Genomic DNA, 26105 nt, shown 5'->3' on the forward strand with positions numbered 1-26105 from the left:
AACAACTCCAATAAAGGTATAAAAATGAGTACAGTATGGGATGCCAGCAGAGCGGTTATGAGAGGATTCTTCATCCAACAAAATGCAATCAAGAACAAAAACAGAGAAAAAGGGAAAAAGAAAATATTAAGACAAATAATGGACAATGAGCAGAAACTAGTGAAGAAACCGAATAATGTGAAAGCAAAACAGAATATAAAGGCCCTACAATCTCAATTTGCAATGATAATTAACAGAGAAGTGGAATGGAATATAAAGAAAATGAGACAAAAGAATTTTGAATCGGCTAACAAGTCAGGGAAACTGCTAGCATGGCAGATCAAAAAGAGGAAGGAACAGAACACTATCAATAAAATCATCGTGGAGGGACAAGAGATAGATAACCCAAAAGGTATCAGAAAAGGATTTTTGGATTTCTACAGACAGTTGTATAAAAGGACAGAAAGGAACATGAGGAAGATAGAAAGATACTTGAAAGAAAAAAAGGTGCAGAAGATTCCGACAGAAAAAAAAGAAAGGCTGAATGCCCCAATAGAAATTAGTGAAATAAAAGAAGTTATAAAAGAACTTAAAAGAGGGAAGGCCCCGGGGCCTGATGGATTTACAGCACGTTACTACAAAGAAATGAAACACATCATGTCAGTACCTTTGAAAGAAGTTATGGATAATATTCTTAAAGAGAAAGAAATCCCTGAAACATGGAAGGAAGCGTTTATTACCTTTATTCCAAAACAAGATTCGGACTTAACAAAAGTAAAAAATTATAGGCCAATTTCACTGTTAAACACAGATTATAACATTTTTGCAAGCATTTTAGCGAGGAGAATTAAAACAATATTACAAGAAGTTATTCATAAAGATCAAGCAGGTTTCCTACCTGGCAGACAGATGAAAGATAATGTAAGGAATATAATCAATATTTTGGAATATCTGACTGCCAGGAATGAGAAACAAGCGATGTTAATATTTGTGGATGCGGAAAAGGCCTTTGATAATATATCATGGGATTTTATGTTAAAAAATTTGGAATATATGGAGACGGGGAAGGAATTCCTCAATGGAATAGAGGCAATATACACTGAACAAAGAGCAAAGTTAATTGTAAATAATGTGACTACGGAAGAAATAGGGATAAGCAAAGGTACGCGACAGGGGTGTCCACTTTCGCCACTGCTATTCATCATGGTCCTAGAAGTCCTTCTGAATACTATAAGAGAGAACAAGGAAATAAAAGGGGTAGAATTAGGCCGAAATGAGTACAAGGTTAAAGCCTTTGCCGACGATCTGGTTTTAACGGTAGAAGAACCTCTAGAGAGTACCAAAAATATTCTTAAAGAGGTGGAGAGATTTGGCCAAGTGGCAGGTTTTAAATTAAATAAGAGAAATACCAAAATAATTGCTAAGAATATGGATCAAGAAACAATAGAGTTAATGCAACAGCAAATAGGAATAGAAATAGTGAAGAAGGTGAAATATCTTGGTGTTTGGTTAACCCCAAAGAGTATTGATTTATATCAGAATAATTATATACCAGTGTGGAACGGAATAAAGAAAGATCTGGAGGTGTGGGGACGAATGAAATTATCAATGTGGGGAAGGATGTCAACGATAAAGATGAGCGTGCTGCCAAAACTACTGTTTCTGGGTCGGAGTTAGACATTATAAATTAAGAGCATTTGCAGATGACCTAGTATTGACTTTGCAACAGCCAGACACTAGTACTAAAAGAGTATTAGAACTAATTGAAACATTTGGTCGAGTAGCAGGTTTTAAATTGAATAGACAAAAAACGAAAGTGTTGGAAAAAAATTTAACAATGGAAGAAAGAGAGAGTTTTCAGAATGAAACAGGTTTGGAAATTACAAAAAGGGTAAAATACCTGGGGGTAAACTTAACATCCAAGAATGTGAACTTATTTAAGGATAATTATGAAAAATGTTGGTCAGAAGTTAAAAAGGATCTGGAAATATGGTCAAGGCTGAAACTTTCCTTGTTAGGCCGAATCGCTACTATTAAGATGAATGTATTGCCTAGAATGCTGTTTTTATTCCAGACGTTGCAGATTGTGGACAAGATGGACTGTTTCAAGAAGTGGCAGAAAGACATATCAAAATTTGTCTGGCAGGGCAAAAAGCCCAGAATTAAATTTAAGATTTTAACTGATGCAAAGGATAGAGGGGGGTTTGCCCTGCCGGACTTAAGACTTTATTATGAATCAGCAGCTTTTTGCTGGTTGAAACACTGGCTACTTCTTGAGAATACTGACATTTTGGATCTGGAAGGGTATGACAATAGTTTTGGTTGGCATGCATATTTATGGTATGACAAGGTAAAGGTGTATAAAAGTTTTAAAAACCATATTGTAAGGAAAGCATTGTACAACGTTTGGATTAGATACAAAGATTTGTTGGAAAGTAAAACCCCTAGGTGGGTGTCACCAATGGAAGCTAGGGAAGTAAAAAAGCTTAATATGGATTCTAAATGGCCAAAATATCATGAGATCATAGAATACGATGGTGAAAGGGTGAAACTTCAGAGTTATGAGAAACTAAAACCTAAGGTTCGAGATTGGTTGCATTACTATCAGATAAATGAGACGTTTAAACAGGACAGGAAAATAGGATTTCAGAAAGAGAAGTCAAAATTAGAAACAGAATTGTTGGAACCCAATACTAAGAATTTATCAAGAATGTATAACTTGCTGTTAAAATGGAATACACAGGATGAAACGGTGAAATCAGCTATGATCAAATGGGCACAAGATATAGGTCATGATATCATGTTTGCTGACTGGGAACAATTATGGACCACCGGTATTAAATTTACTGCATGTAATGCTTTAAAAGAAAATATTATGAAAATGATCTACCGGTGGTACATGACCCCAGTCAAGCTAGCAAAGATTTATCATTTGCCTAATAATAAGTGTTGGAAATGTAATGAGACTGAAGGCACTTTCTACCACCTTTGGTGGACCTGCCCAAAGGTTAAAGCTTTCTGGGAAATGATCTATAATGAAATTAAGAAGGTCCTTAAGTGGACTTTTCCTAAGAAACCAGAGGCTTTCCTTTTGGGTATGGTGGGCCAAGTGGTGTTAAGAAAGGATAGGACTTTCTTTATGTATGCCACTACAGCAGCAAGAATTCTACTGGCAAAGTATTGGAAGACGCAAGAATTACCTACTCTGGAAGAATGGCAAACAAAGGTGATTGATTTTATGGGACTGGCCGAGATGACGGGCAGAATCCGGGACCAGGGGAAAGAGACAGTGGAAGAGGACTGGAAGAATTTCAAAATATATCTTAAAAATAATTGTAAAATTGAGGAATGTTAAGATGTCAGGGGGTAAGAAGTAAAGAATTGCAGCAGTAAACAAAAAAAACTTAAGAAATATTTACGAAAAGGAATTAAGACAATGGACTTAAGGGTTGCTAAAGAATTATTAAACAAGGATGCAGGGATGGGGAGGTATGGGGAAGTCAAAGAAAAAAGGTTATGAACCGATGAGTATGAAGTTATATTGTGTTATATTGCTGTTTATTATCTGTGTGGAAAATTAATAAAAATTATTATAAAAAAAAAAAAAACAAAACTACTGTTTCTGTTTCAAACAATTCCAGTAATCAGAGGGACAGCTATTTCTAAGGAATGGCAAAGAACAATTTCAAGGTATATTTGGCAGGGTAAGAAGCCTAGAATTCAATTTAAGTTACTAACAGGTGCAAAAGAAAGAGGAGGCTTCGCCCTGCCAGACCTGAAATTATATTATGAAGCAGCGTGTCTCTGCTGGTTAAAGGAATGGATAAAACTAGATAATACGGAGTTGTTAGACTTAGAAGGATTTGATAATAGATTTGGGTGGCACGCATATTTATGGTCTGGAAAGAAGAAAGGTTATGTAGGCTTTGAGAACCACATTTTCCGAAAATCGTTGAAAGAAGTTTGGGATAGGTACAAAAACCTACTCGAGCCAAAAACTCCACACTGGTTGTCTCCATTAGAGGTTATGAGTGTTAAAAAAATTAATATGAGGAAAAATTGGGCTACATATGGAGAGTTAACTGTCAAGGAAGGGGGGAGATGGAAAATGAAACCTTATGAAGAGGTAAAAGAGCATGTATATGACTGGTTGCATTATCTACAAACAAATGAAATGTTTAAGAAGGACCTTAAGAAGTACGGGTATGCAGAGAAAGAGTCGAAATTTCAAACAGAAATAATAAATAATGAATTTAAGATATTATCTAAAATGTATAAAATTTTGTTAGAATGGCACACCAAAGACGAAGAAGTTAAATCGGTTATGATAAAATGGGCCAGGGATTTTGGATATAATATACAAATGGATGATTGGAGTAAATTATGGAATGAAAACATGAAATTTACTGCATGTACAGCGTTAAAAGAGAATATAATGAAAATGATGTATAGATGGTATATTACACCGGTAAAACTTGCAAAAATGTATAAAACATGTAAGAAATGTTGGAAATGTAAAGAAAAGGATGGCACTTTTTATCATATGTGGTGGGAATGTAAAAAAGTGAAGAGCTTCTGGGAACTGATATACAATGAATTGAAGAAGATGTTGAAATATACATTTGTTAAGAAACCAGAGGCTTTTCTTCTAGGAATTATAGGAAATGAAATAAATAGAAAGGATTGCAAACTTTTCCAATATGCAGTAACAGCGGCGAGAATATTACTGGCCCAGAACTGGAAACAAGAACAAGTACCAACAATAGAGTGGAGAACAAAGTTGATGGACTATGCAGAACTGGACAAATTGACAGGGAAGATTAGATATTTACGAGATCAAAAGTTTATCGAGGACTGGAAAAAGTTGGTGGACTATTGGGAAGGTATAAGTGACAGAGAAATAACGTTAGTGGCATTTAAAGAAGCTCTGTAAAAGTCAAAGAAATATTGCAAAAAAGAAAAACAGGTCTCAAATGGTTTTCAAAAGGCAATAGTGAATTTAAGAACTGTGTATTTAAAAATCAAATTTGGATGATTGTCAGAGAGGCTGAGGGAAGCCCAAAATTGGAAAATCTGTTAAAGTTGAAATTGTGATGTGTTATATATTCTTTTTGTGGAAATTAATAAAAAATTATATTGTAAAAAAAAGAAAAGAAAAGGAAGAAGCATTAGATTTGGAAGGTCATGATAACAGATTTGGATGGCATGCATACTTATGGTATGGGAAAGGGAAAATCCACAAAGGATTCTACAATCATATAATTAGGAGATCACTAATGAGGGTGTGGGAGAGATATAAAGACTTAGTAGAACAAAAAACACCCTGGTGGTTATCGCCAATTGAAGCTTTGTTACTCAAACCGCTTGGCAAAAAAGGGAATTGGCCTACATATAGAGAATTGCTGAAGGATCAAGAAGGGAAATGGAAGCTAAAAGATTACGAGGAAATTAAAGACCATTTTCAGAGTTGGTTACACTACAGACAACTACATGAGATGTACAAGGAAGATAATAAGAAAGTGTTTAGTTATACAACTTCTAGATTTCAAAAGAAGGGGGGAAGCTGCTGAAGAAAGCATATAGTATTTTGCTAGAATGGGAAACAAAAGATGAGGAGGTCAAACCGGTTATGATCAATGGGCACAGGATATAGGACATAATATACAATTTGAGGACTGGGAAAAACTATGGAAAGTAAAGTTGAAATTTAGATTGTTCTCTCTTGAAAGAAAATTATATGAAAATGATATATAGATGGTATATTACACCAGTACAGATCGCAAAAATGTATAAAACCAGGTCAAATATATGCTGGAAATGTAAAGAAAAAGAAGGGACTTTTTATCATATGTGGTGGGAATGTAGAGAAATTAAAAAATTTTGGGAAATGATATACAATGTATTGAAAAAAATGTTTAAAATGACATTTGTAAAAAAACCAGAAACATTTTTGTTAGGGATTGTAGGACAAGACCTGCCAAGAAATTTTTTTTAAAAACTTATTTATGTATGCTACAACAGCAGCAAGAGTCTTGTTAGCACAAAGATGGAAGAACAAAGAAATCCCAATGAAAGAACAGTGGCAAAAAAACTGATAAACTATGCGGAACTGGGACAAGGACAACTGTGGCTTTAAGGAAGAATGGGAACTTTTTACAAATTACAGTGGTACCTCTGGATGCGAACGGGATCCGTTCTGGAGCCTCGTTCACATCCTGAAGCGAACGCAACCCATGTCTGCGCATTTTGATTTGCCGCTTCCACGCATGACGTCATTTTGAGCGTCTGTGCATGTGTGAGTGGTGAAACCTGGGAGTAATGCGCTCCATTACTTCCGGGTCGCTGCGGAGCGCAACCCGAAAATACTTAACCTGAAGCTACTTCAGCCCGAGGTATGACTATCTAAAAAAACAACAAAATGAACTGGACTCCTTGGCAAGTTTTGAATAAACATACACAAATTTATTAGTTGATAACATGTTAGATAGATAATGTAAGGATATGTAAAATTTTATAACACAGAGAGAATAATATGTGCTGAGAAATCAGAGAGAGGAGCTGAGGGAGGTCTTTGGTGGGGGAGGGGAGGGAGGGATGGAAGGGAGGGAGAGGGAAAGGGGGGAATAATGTATGTGATTATATGGTTTGATAATTGGTTATGTTGAAATTGATAATAAAAATCTATTTTTTAAAAAAGAAAGCTCATTAAATGGATCATTTGAAGGAGCCCTAAGCTGAGAGGTGCTCATTTCTGACATAGGATTGCAATTTGGAAAGAATCTGCATGGAGATTTCCTTTCCCCCAGAAGGTATTTTGGACAGGCCCTTTAGAAATAACGAGGCTTCCAGCAATTTAAGTACAATGGTACCTTAGGTTAAGAACTTGATTTGCTGGAGGTCCGTACTTAACCTGAAACTGTTCTTAACCTGAAGCACCACTTTAGCTAATGGGGCCTCCTGCTGCTGCCACGCCGCCAGAGCCCAATTTCTTTTCTCATCGTGAAGCAAAGTTCTTAACCCGAGGTAATATTTCTGGGTTAGCGGAGTCTGTAACCTGAAGCGTCTGTAACCTGAAGTGTCTGTAACCTGAAGTGTCTGTAACCGGAGGTCCCACTGTAGAACACAGTCTTGCAGGACCTCATAGTATGCCCACCACAGGACCTAGCACAAGCTAGAAAGAGCAGGGCCACTGCCCCCTTGGACACTTGACCAGGGAGGGAGGAACAACTGGGCAGTAGTTCTTCAAGCCTCGGGTCCAGGGAGGGCCTCTGTCCCAGGCCTAAGCCAGGAGCCTTTGAAGAGAGGCCTCGCCCTGGGGTTGGCTGTCCTCTTGCAAGCGTCCTGTCCGCAGCCCGAGGCTGCAATAAGGGAAACGGATCCTGCCCCACAGGGCCAGGGGATTCTGCCGGGGCCGCCCCTCGCTCCTGGCGGGGGAGGGAGAAGCCTCCTTCCTCCTAGCGCCCCCCCCCCCCATGTCTGCCTCGTCCAGAGCGGCGAGCGGGTCCTGCCCGAGGGGCGCCCCAGGAATCTGCCCCCCCGGCCCGGCCGCTGAGACTGAGCAGCAGCAGCAGCAGCAGCCCCGAGGGCTCAGGCGAGGGCAGCCCGGGGGCGCTGCTTCCGCGCCGCCGAGGCTCCTCGGCTGCTGCCTGGCTCGTCGGGCGCCCTCCGGCCCCTTGAGCGAGCGAGCGCGCGCGCACGGGGCTGCTCCCTCCCGGCTTCCCCGCCGCCCGGACGCGGCGCGGGGCTTTGGCGCTGGGGCCGCGCGTGCGCGACTCGCCTCCCCGCCTCCCACCAACTTCGCTTCCCAGAGTTCTTGGCGGCAGGGCGGGCGCCGGGGCGCGGCCACGCTCCCAGCATGCCTTTCGCGCCGGCTGGCGGGGCGATGTCTGGCCCGGGCGCGGAGGCGGCGGCCGCGGGGCTGGCGAAGGCGGGGGCCGGAGCGCCTCGCCCCCGGAGGAAGCTCCTCACGGCGGAAGAGGCAGAACTGTTCGAGCTGGCGCAGGCGGCGGGGAGCGGTCTCGACCCGGAAGTGTTCAAGTGAGCGGGGGGGGGGGGGGGCGGCGCAACGTGACGCGCCTTTGTAATCCGCCCCGCGACCCTCGCGCGAAGGGCGGCACACAAAAGCCGGAGGGGGAATCAAAGGCTCCGCATTGCTAAGCCAGACAATGGTTACTGTAATTGCCACTTGTTCTTTACTCTCTGCCTTTTGCCCTGATGGGACTCCAGGCAGATTGCAGATAAATAAGGACAGGTGAAAAGCTGGAGGGGTGTGTGTAAACCCATTATTAAATAAAACAAGCATTCATAGAATAACACCCACCCACATGTCAGGAGCTCATCCTACACTTTAGTAGGACCCTGGCAGAGGCACATGCCCGACTGGCATGTTCTCTCCCTCCTGGTCTTTTGTTCAGGAGCTTCAAAAGCTTTCTTCTGCCCGAACATCACAGCAACCGATGCCAACAGACACAGGCACACTTAGGGTTCCACAGAGTGGTCACAGTTTGCATAACAGACCTCAGCAACACAGCATTTTGGCTAATCTACTTTATTTACATATAAACACACACAGAGCACTGCAGCATGGCTCCCTCTCTCTCTCTAGCATCAGACAGCAAAGAAAAAGAACAAAGGTCAATAGTCCCACTTCACGGAACACAGGAACACAAACATGCTGTCTCCGTCACTTCCCACTCTGTGGAGTCAAAACATACACCGTCATGTGAAAGACAACAATCCCATGACTGCAATCATGGAGCAGGAATTCTAACACCACCCACAGAAGATCTCTTGAAACCGCACAGACAGTCATAGCAAGGACAGAACAGCACCAGCTTCACTAAAAGCAACCAGTTCCCTGTGGGAGCAAGAAAGCCTTCGCCTGCCAGCTGTTCAGAGGCCCCTGTCCCTTGATGGTGACTCCCTCCAATGCCACTACATAACATTGCAGAGGAAGTGAAATAGTGCCACTTGGCACTCCTCTTAAGTGCTCCCACAACCACAGGGGTCAGAGGCACTACATGTGACATGTTTGAATTCCACCCACCCTCCAACTATATTATGTAGCAGGAAAGAGTATCTTATGGGGCCAGGGAGCCCAGAGTAGTCTGTAAGTGGCATCTGCTCTAAGCTACCACTCTTAGAGGAATCAGCATTAGCTGGCAGCAGAGAGGTACTCCTGCCTGTGTTACTCAGAGCTCCCAGGACCTTCGTTTTTTACCTCTTATGCTCAAAGTTTTTCTGTATGCCACTCCCTCTGTCAGTCTCAGTTGCAGTATGAATGATAGTTCCCGGCAGGGCTGTGGAACTGGATTCAGGCAGCCATAGGATCATAGAATTGTAGAGTTGGAAGGGACACTCAGGATCATCTAGTCCAACCCCCTGCAAAGCAGGAATACGCATTTGTCCCGTATGGGGATCAAACATTGGTGTTATCGGCACCATGCTCTAACCAACTGAGCTATCTCCCCCTGCCCCATGTAAACATCTATCTGGCTTTTAGAAGGCATTGGAAGGCAGCCCTGTACAGGGAAGTTTTGAATGTTTGAGTTTTTTTGTGTTTTAATATTTTGCTGGAAGCCACCCAGAGTGGCTGGGCCAACCCAGATGGGCAGCATATAACAACAACAATAAAAATAAAAATGGGTAGGGCTGCCCACCTGACAGCCAATGGACATAATGGAGTCGGGTGATGCGTTTTTGCCCATGCATGCAAAGGCATAGCCAACAAAATGCAGACAACCAGCTGATTGTCAAGCTTAGTGCTCAGTACTTTCCAAGACCCAACAATCAGCTAATTGTGTGGGGTTTCAAAGCTACAGCATTACCTGCCTCACACCTGGCATCATATATGACATCTGGTGTAGGGCAGTTGGACATGGCTTAACAGGTCATCTTAGGCCCACAGACCAGAAAGCTCACGCACATTGTGGGGATAAATGGTATGTCGTAAGCCACATTGTCTCCTGTCCAGTCCACAATATGGGGATAATACCTATGCACTGAATTTGAATTTGCAGGACATTTTTTTGGACCTGTTTCAAGACTAATTGACTGTAGGGTAGCTCAGTCGGTAGAGCATGTGACTCTTAATCTTAGGGTTGTGGGTTGGAGCTGCACGTTGGACGACAAAATACTCCTGCATTGTGGGGGGGTTGTACTGGATGACCCTCGTGATCCTTTCCAACTCTACAATTCTATGATTCTATGACACTTTCACATAAAACAGGGCCTAAGTTAAAGAGAATGTGAACTGCAGTCTGCGTTTTGGGGGGAAAAACCAAAAAACAACAACCCAGCAACAAGAAACAAATCAGGAAATCTAATTTCCAGACAATGAATTGTTAGTATAGTACTTTTAATGTCTACCTATGCTCCCTTCTAGGATTCTGCTGGACCTTTTGCGCATGAATGTGGCACCTTTGGCTGTTTTCCAGATGCTGCGCTCCATGTGTGCTGGGCAGAGGCTTGTCAGTGCTGAGGCTGCTCCTGAGCCAGCGCGAGGTCAGTGGTGCCCCATCCCTTAAGGAAAGAGGTGCTTGTTAAAGGCTGCTGCTCATCAGGGCTTAATTTGTGCCAGGGAAACTAGTAGCAACGATAAGAGTACCTCTCCTACATTTTGATTATTTTCCACAGTCAGTTCTCAATTTGAAGAAGATGTTAAGCTGCTAGGATGGGCCTACAGTATCATTTTCTTTCCATATGTTAATAGTTTTCAAGTTGCAAACTGAGAATTGTATAAATCATGCAAATCTGACTGAAGTTATACATCTTTGAAAGTATAAAGCCATTTTAAAAACTACTCTCTTTGCTATGCAGTTGAAATTAGAATTTGTGAAATGTCCATTTTCTGACCTCTGATATTTTCTATATCACTCAAGCCTGATCCTCTTTTGCACACAATCCATTAAAACCAAAGATTTAAAAAAATAAGTGCCACTCTCTGCATGAATTTATTTTACTGATTTTAACATCCACTTTCTAAGCTGTAGATAACATCCTGTGTAATAGGTATTGTGTTCCTGGGACTATAGGAAACCCTCTTGTTATGAGTGAGCCATTTGTTTAGCTTAGTGTTGTCAACACTGACCGGCAGCTGTTCTCCTGGGTTTCACGTGTGTCTTTTCCCCTGGAGATGTCAGGGAAAGCTCCGCTGCTGAGCTATTGCTGAGTCAGCAAGTTTTCAATAAAATGCAATGGTACATTCTTGTGTTGCATTCAGTCTAATCCTAACTAGGCTTCTTGGGAAGTAAATTCTTATGATTTTCAATTAGACTTGTCAAAGTGCATTGAGCATTGCAGTCCCAATATGATATACATTCCAGATCACCCTTTATGTCTGTTTCTCAGGCAGCATTTGAAAGATAGTAAATATTTACATTATTAGAGCAGATACAATTTTGTTCACCTTGTTTACTGTTCTTCTACAGTTCAGGAACGAACATTTTGCCTGTCATAGTTCAGAATTATTGCTTCTAATTAGCATATCTGTTTGACCAGAAGCAGTAGTTCTTTGGTGGCCTTATTTTATGTCATAGCACCGTCTGTTCTTAGCCAAGGCCCCTTCACAGCAATTCTGACCATGTTTGTGCTTAGCACTGGATATAATCTGGTTTCCGGGTTACAGTCTCATTCAAGAGAAGGGCAAAAACAAGGCTTTATAAAGCAGGAGGCAGAGGACCAGGGAGATGAGGCTTAAGTACTAGAAGGCAGCACAGAAAAGGTGAGTTTGCAGTAGAAACTGTGAAGACTATGGGGAAGCTGTTCTGCCACTAGGAAGACATGGCAGTTGAGATGAAGGCACACGTGTGAGAAGGAAAGAAAGTGGGTCAACAGGAGACAAGCTTGCAGGAGGTGGGGAGCTGAGCACAATAGGCCGCCCTCTGGTTTCTTTCAGGGCCCTTCTTGGTTGCATGTTGGTGAGCATTCAATCATGCATTCACATACCTAATGATCTGTTAATTCTTCTGGTCCGTACTGGAGTCTGCAGCGCTAGACCACTTAACTGGATGGCTTCCTACTGATCAAAGGCCGAGGTCCCGCATACAACCCCCTGGATTTATTCTGTGTTTGGGCTTGCTTGTTAATTTCTCCCATCTCTGATATTGTATCTACCACCCTGAGCTGTGCTAAAAGTTGCCCAGATCTTGCCTTCCTGTTCACCTACTCCCCACTTTCATTGTAGCACTCTTGTCACGTCAGGACTATAGATCTTGCTTTTTAAGGCTGAGAGGGGGCATTGAAATAAGCAAAGAGCCCTCATCCCCCCCCCCCATCTTTCTGATTGAAGAGAAGAGTGCTGCTGTGTGGAGAGGAGCAACTGCTACAGCCTGACATTTGTGGCTCCTCTGAATTAAGCATCAAATTACATACAGTGGTGCCCCGCAAGACGAACGCCTCGCAAGAGGGAAAACCCACTAGACGAAAGGGTTTTCCGTTTTGGAGGCGCTTCGCAAAACGAATTTCCCTATGGGCTTGCTTCGCAAGATGAAAATGTCTTGCGAGTTCCTGCGGGTTTTTTCCCCTCCCCCCCTTTTTCTAAGCCGCTAAGCCGCTTATCAGCTGATCCGATAAGCCGCTAAAAGCCACTAAGCCGCTAATAGCGCTAATACTAAGCCGTCAATGGGCTTGCTTCTCAAGACGAAAAAACCGCTAGACGAAGAGACTCGCGGAACGGATTCTTTTCGTCTTGCGAGGCACCACTGTAGTGCACACAAAATAGTCCTCTTTTTTTGTTTTGTTATTGGAAAAGCAGCTTTTGGAAGGCAAAGCTTGGAACAGAGAAGTGCCTGCTGACTTCACTTTCTTTACAACAACACCAGAACTGGCTTATGAATATAAACAACAATTTTACTAGAATAAGTACATAACCTCATAAGCCAACTAGACAATGAGCAAACTAAAGTGCAGTGTGCATAACCAAGCCTGGAGCTACTCATAAACATAGAATGTAACAGTGTCTCTCTCATTGCTGTACTGGTTATGTATGCAATAAGTATGTCAACATAGCTGGAACAAATAGTCGTTGGAAGCACAAAGCCATAAACGTAGGAGCGGTTGCTAAAGCATTCTTCAAGTAGTCGTTAGCTGGAAGCGCAAAGCCAAATGATCACCTGAAGCCAAGTGGATGAGACCTTTTCTCCGGATATTATCCAGGTTTTGCAGCAAACTTCATCAGTCCATAATGCTAAATAATATGGAATAATACAGAATGGCATTCCAGTTACAGTAAATGAACGACCACAAAATACACGCAATACCCATCTCATGTTGTATCTTACTTAATCGCTCAACACATTTCACTCAAGAAAAAAGGTACTCACAGGCACAGCAAATGTAGAAACTGGTGATACCAAACATTTAAATACATTACAGGTGCTTGGAATCAATAATCACATTCATACATGGTTAAAGGTACAGTAACACTTCCCTGTTATTGCTAAACAAACAAAGACACAAAAATAGATTTATATATAACAACCAGGGTCAAATTCAGTATTCAAACCTTTTGGAAACAAGGTTGAAATATTAATTTGTACTCTTTTTGTATCAAGGCTCTTCATACATCAACAGATCTAAAAGGTAGTTTTTTTAAAGTCCACAGGATGAAAAAACTCAGGTCATTTCCAGTATCGGCCTCTTACTGGAAATGCTGGACTAATGGGGCATGTAGGCAAGCATTGCATATTTTGGACCTTTGCTCATAAATTCCAGTCCTGATTGCACAGGACCTACATATAAAAGCCCGCAAGCACAACAGATACAGTACACACAATTTTTTGTAGAACAATTTGTAAACTGTTGCAAGACAATCTTTCGCCCATTTATTGTGTTGGTAAATGATTTTACGGTCAAAGCAAATCTGCAACATGTGCAATGACTGCATCTATAATGCCCTTTCAGCGTAGTGTGTGGGTCGTCATTATGGTATTCAAGTAGATCAGTGTGGGAAAGAATGTCCCTAAGCGATCTAGTACGCCTTTTCCCTAAAATGGGCACATTTTCACAGCCTGGAATATAGGAAATGATGTGCCAATGTCTCGTAATCACTCTTTCAATAGAAGAAGATAAATAGTTGTACTCTATAGAACCAAAAATCCTGTCCTGATTGTTTTTGGGTTTCGGTACCAACAATTCCTACCTAGAAGTTCTTTTAGCCCTTTCAAAGGCCGTTTGAATTATTTCCTCCAGATAGCCTCTATCTCTTAATGAAGAGGAAAGGGATGCAGCATTTTTTAAAAAATCAGTATCAAGGGAAGAACTTCTTTTAAGTCTAATAAATTGGCTGAAGGGGAGACTATTTTTTAATTGGACTGGATGGTTAGAATGATAATGAAGTAAATAATTCCTATCAGTAGGTTTGCAAAATGGGCGTAAATTAATGACATGTTCATTACGTTCAGTAACAAAAAGTAATTCAACTTCTAGAAAGGAAATGCTAACCTCGCTCTTTTTACCAGTAAATCTTAAAGCTGTATCACATTGATTTAACCAAATGTCAAATTCCAAGACTATATCCTGGTCCAAAACAAAAATAAAATCATCAATGTAACGATAATAAGCCAATAAATGCTTCCTAAATGGATTCGAATCACTCAAAATATATTCTAAATCAAAATAACACATATAGACACAGGCGAGGGATGGTGCACAATGGGCGCCCATCGCCACGCCCCTGCATTGAAAATAAAACTGTTCTTTAAAGCGGAAGAAATTATTTTCAAGAATAAGGTCCAACAGATTGAATAACATGTACCAGTGGATAATTTTGATTATTGTTTTATTGTCATGCAGTATTTGTTCAACCAGGGAACGTAACCTATCCAATGAAACATTAGTCCCAAGTAGCTAATATAGCACCCTGGGGAACAGCGAGACCTTCTATGACAGAAATAAAATGTTGAGTATCCTTAATGTAGGATGGGGTTCTTATTGCCAAAGGATTAAGGATTGAATCCACAAATTGTCCTGCAGGCTCAAGGAGGGACCCAGACCCAGAGATAATGGGGTGGCCGGGAGGGTGGGAAATCCCTTTATGAATTTTGAGGAGGGTATTAAAAATTGGAACACGACTATGTTCTGGTACTAAGAATTCAGCTAACTGGTCAGATATTAAACCAAGGGCAGACGCCTCTTGGACTACCAATAAAAGCTTACGTCTGACCTCATTAGTTGGATCATTTTAATTGAGTTTTTAAATTTGCTAATACCATACAAATTTCATTATCAACAATCTCTATCATGTGTACATTGTTCCAAGCACCTGTAATGTATTTAAATGTTTGGTATCACCAGTTTCTACATTTGCTGTGCCTGTGAGTACCGTATGTTCTGGTGTATAAGACAACTTTTGAATCCCGGAAAATCTTCTCCAAAGTTGGGGGTCGTCTTATACGCCGGATATGGTGGTGGCAGGTGGTGGCAGCGGCAGCTAGCTTGGAACGGCGACGGGCAGAAGGATGGTAAGAGCCCCCCCCCATCCCTGGCCGCCTCCCGAAGCGGCAGCAACCGCAGCAGCCTCCCCTTCCCACGGCAAGGTGGTGCGCGGCTTCAGCCGGGGCTCCAAGGAGCTGGGCATCCCCACAACTGCCAGAACTACCAGCTGGTGAGTGCAGCCCGTCGCTTTGCTGGACGGCCGATCAGGGCTCACTCGCTTCACCCCGGGCTGCTGCTGCTGCGACGGGAGAGGCAGTGGAGGGGTGCACGCTCTGCCCCGGCGGCGCTTGGTGGCGGCGCTTGGGAGGGCTGCCTCTAGTTTGCTGCAGGCGGGGGTAGTCTTATACGGCGAGTATATCCCAAACTTTATATTTTAACAGGATTCCAAGCTCCTGTAATGTATTTAAATGTTTGGTATCACCAGTTTCTACATTCTATAGTTTCTACATTTGCTGTGCCTGTGAGTACCTTTTGTCTTGAATGAACCGTGTTGAGCGATTAAAATACAACATGAGATGGGTACAGTGGTACCTCGGGTTACGTACTTAATTTGTTCTGGAGGTCCGTTCTTAACCTGAAACTGTTCTTAACCTGAAGCACCACTTTAGCTAATGGGGCCTCCCGCTGCTGCCGCACCATTGGAGCACAATTTCTGTTCTCAACCTGAAGCAACCTGAACCCGAGATAATATTTCTGGGTTAGCAGAGTCTGTAACCTGAAGTGTATGTAACCTGAAGCGTGCGTAACCCGGGGTACCACTGTATTGCATGTATTTTGTGGGCATTCGTTTATTGTAACTGGAATGTCATTCTGTATTCTATATTATTTAGCATTATTTGAAGCTTGCTGCAAAACCTGGATAATATCCGGAGAACAGGTCTCATCCATTTGGCTTCAGATGATCATTTGGCTTTGTGCTTCCAGCCAACGACTACTTGAAGAACGCTTTTTAGGAACCACTCCTACGTTTCATTTTTAATTAACTTCCACACCGTTTCATTGTATGGCTCTGGTTCTAATATTAAAAGAAAATTCTTTCTATCCATTTTCTCCACAACATGCATAATTTTTATAAACTTTTATCATGCTTTCCCACCCCAATAATTTCCTTTCTTTTCTAAACCAAAAAGTTCTAAGTACATTAGTTTCCCCCGTGGGAATCATGTTCCGACTCCCTTGGCCATGGTGGTGGTCCTCTTCTGCATCTTTCCCAGCTTCACGGTATCCTTTTGAGATGGGTCAACCAGGAATGTATTCTCAGCTACGACCACACAATTGATTATGGAAGGCATTACAGACTCAAACTGGTACCCAGATGAAACAGTCTAGCAAGCTGAAGGCTTCATATTACATGTATAGGGTAGGAAGGCAGAGGCCCAAATTGGCACCCATGTTTTCACCGTATATGTTATGGTTACCAGACAAGCATTTTGGGCTGCTTTCATTTTTTTCTTTTTTTTCTTTTTTTATAATAATTTTTATTGAGTTTTACAGAAAAAAGGTTCACAAAAACAAAACAGGAATAAAAATACACATACACACACAAAGAAAAAGCAAAACCAAAACTTAAAAAGAAAATTTAAGAAAAAATAAAAACTCCCTTTTCCAAATATCCTACTTTTCATTAACTTATTTTCATGACTTCCTCACATCTCCCTCTTTTGTATCCCTTTTAAAAATTTGAATAGCAAATTCATTTCTTCTTAATTTTACCCTTAATTAATTATCCTACGAATTTTAACTTCTGATCATATTGCTAGAACCCCTTAATTTCATTCCAACATCATTCGCATTCAAAAATTTTGCAATGTTTCTGTAAATACATTTTAAATTTCTTCCAGTCTTCTTCCACCAACTCTTCTCCCTGTTCTCGGATTCTGCCAGTCATTTCCGCCATCTCCATATACTCCATCAGTTGCATCTGCCAGTCTTCCAGCGTGGGTAGATCTTGTGTCTTCCAATGTTTTGCGATGAGGATTCTGTTGCGTACATAAAGAAAGTTCTATCCTTCTTTAACACCAATTGGCCGACTAGGCCCAGGAGAAAAGCCTCTGGTTTCTTAGGGAAGGTGTACTTGAGTACCTTTTTTAGTTCATTATATATCATCTCCCAGAAAGCCTTAATCCTTGGGCACGTCCACCAAAGGTGAAAGAATGTACCTTCAATTTCTTTACATTTCCAACATTTGTTAACGGGCAAATGATAAATTTTTGAAAGCTTGACCGGGGTCATGTACCACCTGTACATCATTTTCATAATATTCTCTCTTAAGGCATTACATGCCGTAAATTTAATCCCGGTGGTCCATAGCTTCTCCCAGTCAGCAAACATAATATTGTATCCTATATCTTGTGCCCATTTTATCATAGCTGACTTTACCGTTTCTTCCTCCGTATTCCATTTCAACAGCAAGTTATACATTTTTGACAATACCTTAACATTGGGTTCTAACAACTCTGTCTCTAACTTTGATTTTTCCACCTGGAAGCCCACTTTCTTATCCTGATTATATGCTTCTCTTATTTGAAAATAGTGTAACCAGTCTCGCACCTTATCTTTAAGTTTCTCATAACTCTGCAGTTTCAATTTACCACCTTCCTCTTCCAAAATTTCCCAGTACTTTGGCCATTTTGTTTCCATGTTAAGTTTTTTCAACGCTTTGGCCTCCATGGGTGAGAGCCACCTTGGGGTTTTCCTTTCCAATAGATCTTTATACCTCGACCATACATTAAACAGTGCTTTTCTGACAATATGGTTTTTAAAAGACTTATGTACCTTAACCTTGCCATACCACAAATATGCATGCCATCCAAATGCATTATCATAACCTTCAAGATCTAAAACTTCAGTGTTTTCAAGAAGTAGCCATTCCTTCAACCAGCAAAAAGCTGCTGATTCATAATATAACTTCAAATCTGGCAGGGCAAATCCCCCTCTATCTTTAGAGTCTGTAAGTATCTTAAATTTTATTCCATTTTGGGCTGCTTTCAAGGAAGGGCGGTGGACACATTAAATAAATAAATAACCCCAAGCCTGGAATTTGTCTTTTTCACAGCAGTTGCATCAACATCTTCTTTGAGAGGTGCAGCATGGCCTCCCAATTTCTTTCCTGGTTAATCACTACCAGTTCAGGTCTCATCAGTGTACAGAAGTTGAAATTATTTTCCCCCACTTACTCCTATTGAACTGCTGTACGGCTGACTCAAATTACTTAAATACTTTCAATCAATCATTTACTGTATTTGGCTAAAAGCCATTACAAATCCAGTTACAAAACCAGCAAATCCAATAAACCTATTAAAAAGCTCCAGAAATAAGCAATAATTTACAATAAATCAAATACAGATTAGCTGGGAAGATGGTGGCACAGCGGGGATCTATATAAAGAGGCTCGGCGTTGCTCCTGCAAAAAGGTTTTATCTGCTATTTTTAAAAGTTTTTTTAAAAACACTCTAACTTTTTAAGCTTCTCAACTTGCAATTTGGATGCCTTTCTGGGTTTCGGGACCCTGTTTTAATTGTTTGAACTGTTTATTTTATCTTCTTACCGTCCCCTGGTCTGGAGGAAATTTCTTTCTAAGGAGCCTTTTCATTATTACCTCCCCTTACCTGCTTGCTCACAGATTAGCTTTCTGCTTCATGGGGTTATTTGCTTGACATCATTAAATACTATCATATATTATCTATATGATTGTATTATGACTGTATTATATGCTACCAGTCACTCCAGATCCTTGCGGACTCTGCAGCTTATATCCTGCATCTATCCTCTTTCCTGTTCTTTGACCAGTTACTGATTCATATGAGGAGAACTTTTGCCACTATGGTGGGGGATATTTGTGAGTTCAAAGTACCGTATTTTTCGCCCTATAGGACGCACTTTTTCCCCTCCAAAAATGAAGGGGAAATGTGTGTGCGTCCTATGGGGCGAATGCAGGCTTTCGCTGAAGCCTGGAGAGCGAGAGGGGTCCGTGCGCACCGACCCCTCTCGCTTTCCAGGCTTCGCGCAGCTCTCCGCAAGGTGCGGGAGCCCGGCGCTGGGCTCCCACGGCTTGCGGAGAGTTGCCTGCTCTGGGGGTTGGGGTCGGGGGAAGCTCGGGCTTCCCCCGCCCCAGCCCCGCGCCTGGGGGGAAATAATTCCCCCCCCCTTTATTTCCCCCCCCCCCCAAAAAAAACTAGGTGCGCCTTATGGGACGGTGCGTCCTATAGGGCGAAAAATAAGGTATATAATATCTTCCTCTATTAACATGCTTGTTAACACTCAGAGGATTGCTGATGCAGTACTTGCCTTTGCAAAAGTCATGCTAACTCTTCTTGAACAAAGCTTGTGCTTCTTTCTTTAGTAATGTCTCCACGAATATAGGTGGATCAAGCATTAGATGAAATAGCTCATAATTTGCTGCCTCCATCTCCCAGATGTTTTATTGCTCACTTCCCAATCCTTTGGGAGCAAGGCCTCTTTTTCACATTGGGTATTTTTGACATGAAATCACTAGTTTCAGATTTTAGTTCCTAGGTTTATGGTATCTGGTCCCATGTTGTTCCACACTTTTTCAGCAATGTTGGATAGGAATATATGACCTGCTATTTTATGTGATCATAAAAGACCTTCAGTATTTTTTTCTGGTAACGTTGTGACAATACATGTTGATGAATCTTTAGCCTTGGCTTAGCGGAGGTATACAGCCTGAGCAATATTAAAAGGTTCCTGAACAGCCCTGAAAGATACCAAGGGCGGGAATTCAGGGAGCCATTCAGGCGGTGAATGGTTTTACACAGAGGTAGAACTGGTGTGAAGCATCAGGCGATAACATCTGTCAGCCACTCTTGCTCAGGGGAAGGACAGCCAATTGGGCACCTTCCAGATGATGTGGACTACAACTCTCATCAGCCCCAGCCAGCATGATCAGGGGTGATGGGAACGACTCCAGAACAACTGGAGTGTTTCACACTGGCTTCCTTGCGAGCAGCATAAAACAAGTTGAAGCAAGTCGTTGAATAATCATGACATCATGATTATTATATTATAATTCTTTAAAGAGATCTTATGTGTCAGTTTTACCACACTACATTGAGTTAGAACAAAGGCAGTATAAGTTCATTCTCCAGAAACACAAAATCCTAACCACACGTAAGTGAGTTGTCTTGTGCAGTGGTTGGGATGAACATATTTAGGTGATTTAGGACTGTTGAGAGAAGGAAATGATTTTGAGACTGAGGAAAGTCTGGGAGAAACACGAATGCCTCTTGTGTGGAATCTCTTCTCACCCTGTTGCACAAAGGAATCCCCCCAAGCTGTTTCTGCCCCTCATTCTGCATTGTGCACTAGTGGGCCATTGGGGTCATGGCCACAATGAAGGTTGCTACAACAGAACCAGATTCCTTCTTGCCTTGCCCTGTGAGCCTTGTTTTCTCTTCTCTCCATGCATGTGCCTCTTTGTAAGTAGAATGGAGCAAAATTGATCCAATGCATTGCTTATGCTTCTGTCATTTAGTATCTTATCAGGAACATTTCACAGAAATCCATATGCATATTTACAAAATCAAGATCCTTTGGTGCATCACATAATGGCTTAGAATTGCAAGAAGACAACTGAAGAGATTGCTTCAACCTGGCTAAAAGATCATAATACAAGTATCTATGCAGAATTATTCAACTAATTGTGAATTGTATAGGGGGAGTAAAAATAGCCATGATTACATAACCCTGTGTAACAAAGCATTCAAGTCATACATCTTTGAACATTTGTTGGGATATTTGAGCATTTGCAAGTTTGTTTCTGTGTCTATCGCCATGTGGTGTTTCTAATTTGTTTCTGTGTCTCTCTTTGAATTAGAGCCCCCATTTGTCTCTGCCAAGACCAGTAAAATCCCTGCACCACTTTCACTTTCCTCTGCCCTTCGACCTCCGAGAATAAGAGTTACTAAGGCTGTGGTCTACAGTCCTGCTGCAGCTTGCTCGCCTCTCTCTCAAGGTCCCCCTGGCTCTTTCCAGTTTTCTTGCTGCCTGTTCTCTCCTTTTGCAGGTTGTGTGTGTTCGTTACCTACTGGGTTTTAATTCAGCCTTCTGTGACCAAAAGAGAATCCCCTTCAAAAAGTTATTCTCTTGTTTCCAGATCCTAAACACATTTACTTGATAGTAAGTACTATTGATTTCAGCAGAACCTGTTTCCAAGTAAATGTGGTTAGTACTTTAACTTATACAAAATTAACACTGTGTAGTGCTCATTGCAGTTTTAACGAGACGGCATTTGGGGGGAGGAAACATAGGAAGCTTTTAATACTACTACCACTTTATTAAGAGAATGTGGAAGACGGTATATTTTCTTTTGGGCGTATCCTAAATGCACCTTCTTGGCAGGAGAGGTGACTCAAATTTCTGGTGATTTCTGAGGGGGCTGCATGTCAAGACCAAAAAGGCAGGCTGGGTTGCGTCCACAGAGGAATGCCTTCCCACGACATGCATAGATTTAGCTATTTTGGATTGTGCCACCCGTGTGCCTTTTGCTACTTGGGATCACGATAGCCTGGTTCAGACACACCTGAACATTGCAATGCGTGCAGAGGCCCCTTTGTCAAATGCATTAGCCTGTCATGTGCTGCCATGTGCTCTGGAAAGCTCTGGCTGAGTTACTTTTCTGAGATGCTCTGACTGAGCTTGGAGTGCTTGTACAGTTTCCTTTTCTGTTCATAATGCATAACCTGTTCATCCTAAGATATAGCGTTGGAATCTTCAGCTTTCGGAATTCAGACTTCTGGGCTAAAATGTTCTGTCCATTCTTTTTGATACCTGAATTCAGTGTTCTTGAAAACATTGGGCAAATCCTTCAAGAACAGATTTGTATGCATGTGGCAATATAAAGTTGAGTGGTGTGTGGGTGTGTGGGTGTGTGTGTGTGTCCCCTTCAGAATGCCATTGCATATACACAGGAGAGAGACTCCTTCCTCTGCCCTGTCCCTCTCTGTCCCTTCCTTGCTCCCCAGCAGTTTTATCTGCAGCTGGCACTGGCTGCTGTTTGCCCTTCAGTGCTCTGTGTGCACCAGGAAGCATGAGGTCTCAGGCTGGAATTGCAGAAGGAAGCTGCAGACACTTAGGAGCAGTAATGCCCTCTGGGGAAGCCGAGGGATCCACCCTGCAGCTGAACTGGTAAAGGCCATTGGTAAGCCACCTGCCCCATCAGGATTAATCATGTTTGAGGTAGAAAGGGTTTACCTCTCTGTACAAATGAAAAGCCTCCTACAGCTTCCACTTCACCCTCTGGGGGAAAGTATCCGGCAATTCTATGTGTGTGCAGGAGAGCCTGGTGAGAAACTGGATTCCCTGAATGGCTGACTGGTTCCTATGGTTGAGGGTCATGTAGAGAGACTGGATTCTGGAGGAGGAAGAAGGCTTGGAGAGGAATAGAAACAGATTTCCATATAGACAGTAACATCGGAGGAGGATTGATTCCTGCTTTAAGATTTTGATTGGAGTTCTTGGTATATAACATAAAGGATGGACTTTAACAAATTTCTCAAATAGCACAAGGGTTTGGATAGATACATTCAGAATAAAAATTCCAAGTCTGCATAATGATGGACTCTTATGAAAGGGGAAAATACAGAGTGGTACCTCTGGTTACGAGCTTAATTTGTTCTGGAGGTCCATTCTTAACCTGAGGCACCACTTTAGCTAATGGGGCCTCCCGCTCCCACCGCATGATTTCTGTTCCCATCCTGAGGTAAAGTTCTTAACCTGAGGTACTACTTCCGGGTTGGTGGAGTCTGTAACCCGAAGTGTTTGTAACCCGAGGTACACCATACTGGGCAAAAAAATTCTTGCATTGCAGGGGGTTGGACTAGATGACCCTCGTGGTCGCATTCAGCTCCACAGTTCTGTGATTCTGTGAAGTGACAAAGAAATGTATAGCTTTCCTTGGGAGATGGCACCAGAAATTATCAACTTCTACCCCCACCCTTTTCCTTCAGCCCTGGAAACCAGAGTCCCAGGGAATCCTAAGGCTCGGGATTTGCTTTTACCTTGTTCTCCCCATTTTGTGGTGATGGTGATACAATGTGCTATTATATGCATTGTTATATTAGTGTTACATTATATTATATTAGCGTAGCAGTAACTTCTGTGGATGCTGTTTGGAAATACAGCAAGCCAGCAACTTACATGCATGATTTAACTTGTGCACATTCAGCTTTATATGCTTGGCAAATAATAAAAATAAAATTAAAAAATGGGGGCAGAAAGGGGGCTGGCATATGGGGAGAAAAGTCTTTGGCACTCCCACCTGCCATTGCATCCAGTCTGCTTTGGCTATATGTGATTTTGGCATTTCCCCCTGCAACTTACCCCCGCATAAGTTGCAGGCTTACAGTATTACTTTTTTAGATAGGCCTGAATATGTCTTCATTCAGTATTATAGTGACAAGAGCATAGAATACCATCTTTTAATAGTTGCTAGATCTTAATTTGGGAATCTGAAATATACCCTTCTGAAGCATTGTGATAAATTATTATGTACTAGAAGAACTATGTTTTCACCCTGAAATGCCACATAGTTGCTCACTTTGATGCAAATGGTAAGGGGAAAAATACCTTGTCATAAAATTGGACCGAGTGAGGAGAAGCTGGGACATCTAGACAAAAGATGTCCTTGAATCTCAGCCCCACCAGTCAGTTTGGAGGGACGCGAGTTGCTGAATTGTTTGAGGAAGTGCAAGCTTTTCTGTTTTTAACGGAAATTCAATGTGTGTTGTGCAGTTGTTGCTTTCAATAGTCTTGCTATTTTGGAGGAGGCCCAGGATTCCTAAATGCAGAGCAGTTCTCTCTTACGCCAAGAATCGAAGATGATGTCAGCAGGGAGAATATTTTTTTTGTATGGTGAGGAAAGAGGGAGGAATACACAGAGAGAAGCTCTGCTGGCTTTAGGTCCCTTGCCAGTTGCAGGGAGTATTGACGGTCAGAGGTAATGGATGGTGGACTTGGTTATGCTACCTGGATAGTTACTGTTTGTAAAAGTAAAGTTCAGGATAATAATTCTGAATAAGTGTTGATGGATGAAGCAAGCCTTTGCTGATGTTGAGCTGAGCTCCTCTTTCAGTCTGGCTTAGTGTGCTGCTTTCCTTAAATATTTGGTCAGACTGTAGCTCACAACTACTATTCAGATGGTATTTAACACTAGTAAGACAAAGTGAGAGATCAGTGCTAGCATTTTCAAGCCTCTAGAGTAAACATATTTCACATTCTGCAACCTTTCCACAAATACTGGAACTCTAATGGCAGAAATAATACTATTGGCAGTATTGTTGGTCATGATTTACCAAAAGATCCTTTAGTAATAATATTTGGTTACCTTAAATAATACTATTGGCAGTATTGTTGGTCATGATTTACCAAAAGATCCTTTAGTAATAATATTTGGTTACCTTAAATGAGCAGCACCCAGTGAGAATTTCATAATGACCACAGTTTGTATGACCACTTGCCCATAATTGGGTGGGGAAACTGATCCACCTTCTTAGGTACTAAGAACATGTTATCTGGCATATAGGACCAAATTAATAAATATATGGGTCAAAGAAGGCTGACATCACAAGTCCATAAAGAAATTGGCTTTTAAAATTTCTTATTCAAAGAACAAAGTTCTTGATCCCATAAACCTGTAGGATGATATCTGACATTGGTAATACTCAGAATAGTCCATTGATTTCATTGGGTCTACTCTATGACTGATATTGAATATTACCCACATGCTTTACTAGGTGAAGTATAGTTTTGTTCATGATCCTCAGTAAGACAGAGTGAAAGACAAGAGACAATTACTCATATTATGTTAAATAGTAAGAGTGATATCTATGGACTGCTATGTTAACTACTGATCTGACAGCTTGTGTTTATTTACATGTGTTAACTTGCTTTTTTAATGTTTGACTTGCTATTTAAAATTAAATAATAAAAGCAAAAAAGAGCAAACTTAAGAGTATATTGTGTTATAGATAAACTTTAGGCAAATTTTATGTATTTGAGCAATGCTAGCAATTGATAGTTGGTCACAATACAGCTCTGCAGTTAGCATCCCTTTGTTTTCCTGTAGGGAGAACAAGAACCAGCTCTGCAGCAACTGGGAACCAAGCTCTGCTAGATCCCAGCAACCGTGAAGGCTCTGTTCAGCGAGTCCCTCGGCAGCCCAGTGGCAGCAGGCTGCAGAAGGCTGGATGTCCCGTGAAGAGTACATAAATGCTTGGAAGATTGGTGGTTCCAGTATTATGGCGAAATTGCAATGTAGTGAATGGACCTAGTCAAGATGGATTTGTAATGTTCCAAAATGTCACATATAGCTCCTATCAAGAAAACAAGTATGAGATGAAGGTTGGTATCATCACGGTTGGGCTGGTTTTCAAATTCCAAATGTGGTCATAGCTGATGATATAGGATATACTGTTGCAACTCCCTGTTACTGGTGTGTGTCCTTCCTTCATAAAGACATTCTTGGTGCATCTCTCTCTCATTTATTTGTTTTCCTTTTGGGGAATTTAGCAATTAAAGAAAAGCACACCAACTTTTTATAGTATGGAACTGAATCCTCTTACTGTTTACTGAATCCCACTATGCTGCCATTGTTGTTGCATGCCAAAATCTCTTCTAAGTAGTTATAAATGATAAAATCCATAAATAATTAAAATGCACAATGAAACAATTCC

The 26105-nt window shown here is 41.5% G+C and overlaps 2 protein-coding genes across 2 annotated transcripts in view; one reads left to right on the forward strand and one right to left on the reverse strand.

Moving 5' to 3' along the window:
- The window catches only part of TNFSF4 (TNF superfamily member 4), a 52621-nt gene that overhangs the window by 23309 nt on the left and 3207 nt on the right, over nt 1–26105 (reverse strand). The window lies entirely within an intron of this gene.
- Nucleotides 7847–25901, forward strand: LOC307218849 (mitotic-spindle organizing protein 2A-like). The gene is made up of 4 exons (XM_079981779.1): nt 7847–8016; nt 10364–10482; nt 21251–21388; nt 25499–25901. The coding sequence occupies exons 1-4, from the start codon at nt 7862–7864 to the stop codon at nt 25639–25641; spliced, it is 555 nt and encodes a 184-aa protein (XP_079837905.1). The 5' UTR covers nt 7847–7861; the 3' UTR covers nt 25642–25901.

The sequence above is a fragment of the Podarcis cretensis genome (assembly GCF_951804945.1).
Source record: "Podarcis cretensis genome assembly, chromosome: 6".
Taxonomy (NCBI): domain Eukaryota; kingdom Metazoa; phylum Chordata; class Lepidosauria; order Squamata; family Lacertidae; genus Podarcis; species Podarcis cretensis.

Coding starts and splice junctions, on each gene's coding strand:
- LOC307218849 (XM_079981779.1), top strand. CDS start 7,862: ATGTCTGGCCCGGGCGCGGAGGCGGCGGCCGCGGGGCTGGCGAAGGCG. Junction 8,017..10,363: donor CTCGACCCGGAAGTGTTCAA/GTGAGCGGGGGG, acceptor GCTCCCTTCTAG/GATTCTGCTGGACCTTTTGC. Junction 21,389..25,498: donor TTGCTCGCCTCTCTCTCAAG/GTCCCCCTGGCT, acceptor GTTTTCCTGTAG/GGAGAACAAGAACCAGCTCT.